This window comes from Theobroma umbraticum, unplaced genomic scaffold (genome assembly GCF_002168275.2).
Source record: "Theobroma umbraticum cultivar Fairchild unplaced genomic scaffold, ASM216827v3 scaffold_86.0, whole genome shotgun sequence".
Lineage (NCBI taxonomy): Eukaryota > Viridiplantae > Streptophyta > Magnoliopsida > Malvales > Malvaceae > Theobroma > Theobroma umbraticum.
Window position 1 is genome coordinate 4,396,514 of NW_018397263.1, and position 6,853 is coordinate 4,403,366.

General features: G+C 31.0%; 2 protein-coding genes across 2 annotated transcripts in view; both read right to left on the minus strand.

The window, feature by feature from the left end:
- Positions 1 to 2,068: 2,068 nt before the first annotated feature.
- Positions 2,069 to 4,391, minus strand: LOC110420608 (replication protein A 14 kDa subunit B-like). The gene is made up of 4 exons (XM_021433986.2): positions 4,236 to 4,391; positions 4,093 to 4,158; positions 3,249 to 3,506; positions 2,069 to 2,520 (listed from the first exon to the last, which is right to left on the minus strand). The coding sequence occupies exons 3-4, from the start codon at positions 3,502 to 3,504 to the stop codon at positions 2,456 to 2,458; spliced, it is 321 nt and encodes a 106-aa protein (XP_021289661.1). The 5' UTR covers positions 3,505 to 3,506; positions 4,093 to 4,158; positions 4,236 to 4,391; the 3' UTR covers positions 2,069 to 2,455.
- An 824-nt stretch (positions 4,392 to 5,215) lies between these two features.
- ABCB29 (ABC2 homolog 12) overlaps positions 5,216 to 6,853 on the minus strand; it is a 2,505-nt gene continuing 867 nt past the window's right edge. Inside the window, 3 exon segments of the mRNA XM_021434094.2 lie at positions 5,216 to 5,719; positions 6,281 to 6,410; positions 6,681 to 6,853. The exon segment at positions 6,681 to 6,853 is cut by the window's right edge and continues 15 nt beyond it. Coding sequence (XP_021289769.2) covers positions 5,573 to 5,719; positions 6,281 to 6,410; positions 6,681 to 6,853 — 450 coding nt within the window. The 3' untranslated portion in view covers positions 5,216 to 5,572.

The following is a 6,853-nucleotide window of genomic DNA, read 5'->3' on the forward strand; positions in this document are numbered from 1 at the left end:
ATCCAAATGGGGAAATTGCTCAGGATTTTCTGTAAGTGTAAGAGAGTGTTCTTTATAAGAAAAGTGGTAAAGGTATGCATTTCTATATATTTTAAAATTTTCTTCTGTAACATTCAAAATTAGTGGGTATTTTGTTGAGTACTGACTTTAGTTTGTAATTGCAGTGGCGTCCTTTACTACTCATATGGAGGAGGGGCAATCAGATTGTGTTGGAAAGCACAACCGCAGCGCCCACCCATATAAATTTTCAAGGATCCCGGACTTGCTCCATGTCGGATTCAAAACATTTTACTTACTTCTTTTAAAGCTCTTGAGTGATATTTATACATGTTTCCTTTTTTAAAAAAAGAAAAAAGACATGGATAAAATGATGTGAGATCTACCAATTATAGATTTTTCGTCATTTTTTTTATTGTATATATTTTCTTTTTATATAATATAATATTAATTGTTTCTATTTTCTGTCCATATTTCATTTTATTGATTTCATTTTTTCTCTAATGTAATAAATAAATAATTAATAATTTCATAAATAAGTAAAATAAATATTAGACTAAATTACAATGAGAAATAATTATCAATTTATTTGGTAAATTAGATATAGATAAATAAATAAGTATCTTGATTTATCATACAACTAATTAATTTGGCTTGAAAACTTACATATATAATACCTTATTAGCAATGAAGGATTAATTGAAATAGGATAATGATGTTGAAATTGTAGAGGTACTAATTTCTTCTTCTTTGACGTACATAATAAAATTTTTTTTTCTAGAAAAATTAACATTTTAATAACTTGTATGAGTATGTGTATAAGTATTAATTACTAGATATTATATGAATCTAATAAAGAGTTGATAAAAGAAAAATAGCATGAAAAATTAAGGTCAAATATTAAATTGAAAAAGAATTTATACATACTAGAACTTAATTTGATGATAGCATGTAGAATTTAATTATTCATTTTTATACATATGAAAATATATTTATGTTTTGCCTACCCAACAAGTCATTTCTCATAAAATTCAAACCTCTTGCTCAACATTCAAAGAATCAAAAACGAGATTTATAAGTTATTTCAAGTTCTAATTGTTTGATCCCTCATTAAAGATAGTATATAATCAAATAATCTTATTTTGAATGTCGTACTAGTACCAACAAACTATACATAAAACATTTTAAAAGTCTAACTTATATTTTTCTAATTTTATGTACATGTTTATTTATTTATACAATCTATCACTTAATTTATGTAAATAAATACTATGAATATGATGATGTTTGTTGATATAGGATTGTGGAAAAATTAGTGTAAAATTATATACATGATGAGCATGTATAAGTTTAATTTTAAATTTAATGTTCAAAGTTTGAAATTAAGATTTTGTACTTATTAAGTAATGAAATTGTCCTCTAAATTCTACCATTTGATTCTTAGTTGATAAATCTTACATTGTTTTTCATTATTTTATGATAATATCTTTCTTTTCGAATGGATATTAAACAATTAAGAAATGTATCCATTTGATAAATAGATGATCTAATATCAAAACATTCGCTAATATACCCATCCACCGTATTTTGAATGTTTGAATTAAACAATTTTTTTATTATAAAATATTTTTTAATAAAGTTTTTTACTCTTCAATTCTTTTACCTTTTCCTTTTCTCAATTTAAGGTAAAATAATTCTTTTAAACAAAAAAATTGGATTATAGTCAACATCATTTGAAGATCTTAGATCGATGATGAATCACACACCATTTCTCAACTTACCACAAGGGGAAAAGGAAGAAAAACAAAGAGGCAAGAAATAAGGAAAGTTAAATTGAACTAAAAAGGCAGATTTATATAGAAATACAGTAGGAATACTACTAAGAGATCCCGGCAAAAAAGCATTGCATTATTTTGTTGATGATAATGCAGAAGGAACAGAGCAAATGGATCATAAGGTATAATATGTACCATAGCCACTCGCCATCTTCCAGTTGCATCAATCTAAGTGTGTGTGTGTATCAGTTTTATTCGTTTCTTTTCATCTACAACTTATATTTGTTAGCAGCATCTTTGCTCATCAACATATGAATGTTTCACTCTTCCATCTTCATTGGGGGCAATTTCATTAACAAATAACGACAGAAAATAACGAAAACCACAATAATTCTTGAGCCACTCACAAATTTGTAATGGCCATATGTTTTAGGCAGCTAGAGATTCTATCATAGAGGTTATAATGACAGAGAGGGCATTTTCATAATGGATGAGCATGTAACAGTAAAAACAGCTATCCCAAAGACAAACAGTACAAAGAGAATTTCCAGGTAACCTATCAACACCTACAGCAGTGACTCATGAGCAAGTTCTTTCACAGAACTTCCACCTATTTATATGGGCATAGAATGCAAAGTACACTGCAGCTAAAAGTTTTTGCCAAGAAATAATCTTAAAACACCTCAGAGGAATAGGTGTTTGAACTCTCCATTTGCAAGCTGACAGAGCTGATCATAGTTGGATGTGTCTGCCATTATTGAAAAAGGAAAGAAACTTTATCAGAAACAAAACAAAACAAAAAATCAATTGAAGATTAAAGAAATAATGCTTCAAGGACTCAGTGCTAGCTCAGTGTTGAGGTAACTAGAACATTTCAATCATCCAACAATTATAAACAAGTCACAACGTTTACTGCTACCAATAGAGCCAAAGCAGTATATGGTATTGCTTCACTTGACTGTTTAAATACTCAGAGATAGAACAGCTCATCTGCTGGCTATATAGTTGAACAGTTCTAAAACAATCTGACGGTTAATGGCCCTTCAATACACGTCATGTAATAAAACATCTTTGAAGGCTACTAAGTTGCCACAGGTATCACATGGAAAAGATGCCACTCAGCATGGCAACAAATACCATTTAGATTTTAAGTTCAGCACATTAGCTCACACCCATATTCACATTAATCTGCCAGCATCCAGGTTCAGTGCAAGTTTACCAGTGTACCCTTCCTATTGCCTAATAGTTAATAAAGCCTATCAAAATAGGGATCAGGGGACTCTAAAAAACCACAAGCAGAGATCGTTGGCAGTTCTGCTTCACCCCAATAAACTAACTCTTGTAATTGGAATTACAAGTCCACAACACACGGATTATTATGTTTGAAAACTAAAATGCATTCCCCTAAGGAAAATTGATCACATTTGCGTAGTTCAACAAGCTCAGGTAAACTTCATATGGAGTAGAAAGCCATACCAAATGAATCACCAAAGTTGGTCCATATTTCAGCCTGGATAGAATTATCATTCTCAGCAACCCCAATAACCTCGACATAACTTGTAAGAGGAACAGGTGGGGAGCCTTTTACAACAAGTTGGCGATCATCTGTAGACTTTCCCACCACAGATCCAACTTCAGAACGTACAACCTGAATCACTGCCCGCACCTTGCGTCCCACATGCATGCGTAGCAATCCTCCATTGACAAGAGCTGCAGGGCTTGAAGTATCCATATCTGGCAGAACATAAAGGAAAACATCCAAAAGAAAATCATTTTACTAATACCAAAAAAAATTCCCAATCACAACTGTACACAAATTTTCAACAACTTATCATGAGCTAAACACCAAATTAGCAGCATTTTTTCTTGCTCTCCTAAATTAGAAAAGCAACTTTTACCCAAACCGAAATCTAGGTGCATAGATTTCAAATTGAGCTATGACAGAATTTTGATCACTAATTGCACCATATCGGATAGGAAAATTCTAAGCATGACATACAAGCTTCGCTCTTATCACATTGCCACCATTTGCAAACCTAAGAGCCTAACTATCCAAGCAAAGAAACAAACTTCTCATAACCTAAAGATGCTCATCCAACGTGATTTTACAGCCAGCTATTCCAGAAAAACAATGCAATGAGTTTAAAGATTTATCAACAATCCATTATTTCACTAGATTTGAGACTATTTATTTCACATAATCAACTGGATCCATGACAATTCCCTTTTTTCTTCACGATGAAAATTACAAAATACAACAAAAAGAACAAAAACACAAGAGAAATTGAAAAGGAAATAAAGGTCGTGATGCGGAACGTACCGTTTCAAACTACTAAATTAGTAGCGAGTCTAGTGAGGATGGATGAACAGTTGACTGCTGGGAAATCTGAGAAAAAAAAAAGGAAATTTTGTAAGAATTTTCCTTCATTTTCTCAGGAAACAAACGGAGTCTAGAAGAAATACCTGATTAAGCGATGAAGCAAATGATTCTATTTTTTAAACTCTTGGTCGTGGGTACAAATGCTATAATGAAAAGAGTGCGAGAAAAAGAGCGCGCGCGGTTTTGATTGATGGCGGCAAATGAAATTAGGGAGGGGTTGATAATCTGTCTTGGAAAGGAACTGTGAGCGCATTGCGCACCCCATCTAAAACGGGAACCATTGGTTGCCGTTTTGTAGTAATCCATCGGGGGTAAAATAGAAATTTAAAATGATAGAAACCACCCGTCCTCTTCACCCTTGCCATCTTTCGGTATTTTCGGAAACAATATGTATATCTTTATAATAAAAATATAAATTAATTAATTTAAAATAATATTGAATTCATTACAAAATATTAACAAAATTAAAAATATTTTATTAACAAGTTGCCATAGTAAAATATATAAAGTTTGAAAAATACGTAAAATAACGAATATAAGTTATTGAAATTGTGTAATTGGGTATTGTTTTTTAATATTATATAATTTATTCATAATATAATAATTGTTAGTGATTAAAGATTTCAATAACAAATTTATAATTTAATCATTATTATTAATTTATCAATATTTATTAAAATTATGTAATTTATATAATTTAATATTAGATAATTTAAGTTTTTAATTATTTGAATATTTACTATTAAATAAACTATTGATATTATTAATTAATGTATCATAATAAACTAATAATTTTATTTTATTAAAAATTTTTAGATTAAAATATTTATAATTATTACTAAATTATTTTCTGTTAAATGAAACAATTTAATATTATTAACTTTTTATGTTAAATAATATAATGTGAAAATATTGTAAATATGCAGTAAATTTAATATGAAATAATATTAAGTAAGATGTCGTATAACTACAGTATTTAGTATTAAATGAAATAATAACATTTAAGATTATTAGATAATATTTAATATTACATGAAATACTCGTAATAATATTATGAAATTAAAAAAGTGACATCGTTTCACATTTGTGAAACTTGGGATTCTTTGAACTGAACATCAAAAATTTTATTGAAAAAGAACAATTAACTTAAATGTACAAATAAATTGAGTATAACACCATCATTTACATATGCTGTTACACATGGGAGCTAGTACAAATGATGACTCTAGTTCCATGCACATCTCATACCAACTGCTTGACAATGCCTTGAAGATTGAAGCATTATCATCACATATATTGAAACTCAATCAAGATAACCTAATTTTCTGCAAGTTGGATCACACAACCGCCACAGAAAAACCAGCAACTATTATTTAGTGGCTCATTTCAACTCCTCCTGCCCCCAAGTTTTTGAATGATCTCAAATCACAAGACTAGTGGACATCAATGAGTCACAGTGACCAGCCAAAAAAGGTGACTTAGTTAACTCCTCCAGCTTCCCATCTTGTAGAAGGAATACCCGATCCACCATTAAAACTGTTTCCAAACGATGGGCTATGGCCAGCACCTGTAAATAAAGTATACATGGTTTAACTGTAAGAAATAATTCTCAACTTATTCCTTCTGTATTTCAAGATGGAGCAGTTTCCTGCTTATGGATGTGATTAATTTCAAATTTTAGGTACCAGAAGAGGCATGGGAGAATATATTCACATCAATATAGACCTAAATACTTCACCCAATTGTATGACATTCTAATGCAGCGTCCCTTGGAATAAACAAAAATATTTCAAGCTCATGTATCACTGCTAGCAAGTATTATGGTTGAGGTCGCTGGTTGTAGCAGCCTTATCTTGGTAGCAGTTGAAGAAGCTCTACAGACCCTACTCAAGCTAACCAAACCCCAGGCTTACATTCTATAATATGCTTAGAGGATACATTTGAAGTCAATCCCAATCAAACCCATGGATATAATCCAAAAAGATACTACTTAGTTAGTGTTTGTGGTTATGCTTAAAAATAATATATTGGGCACAATAGTTATTCACCACTTGTCTTGCTACAGATTCGAGGAGAATTATATATCAAAATATAATTATGGCTTGGTAAGTTAAGTTATTGTTCTTACTGTATGATTTTCCATCAAACGCTCAATAGCTTGCCTCACCAATAACTCCGACCTACTGTCTAGCAGAGGAGTTGCTTCATCCAAAACCAGAATAGATGAATTCTAATAGACTGCCCTTGCAATAACTAGTCTACATTTGTAAGCAAGCAGGCAGGTTTGTGATTTAAACAAGGAGAAATATCTCAGGTATATGAAATAACAAGTCAATAATTAACTTCTTGCTGTATTGAGTTAACTACTACTTTCTTGAGAGCAGAAAATAAATAAAATAAAATTAATAAGCTGGATATCCTTTTCTTTCAATTACTAGCAATTAAATGGGAGTACTCCACTCTGAAAAAAGAGGAATAGATGGGGAAAGATTTCAGAATTAAAACAGTGATGTACATGTGAATTTTACCTTTGCTTCTGACCTCCACTTAAAAGTGAGCCCCTTGGTCCAATATGGCTTCTGTATCCTTCTGGAAGTGTTCTGACAAAATCATCTGCATTTGCAATAGGGGCTGCAAGCTCAACCCTCTCCATGCCAATGTTTGTCACTAGATCCCTGTACCCAATGTTTTCAGCAACTGT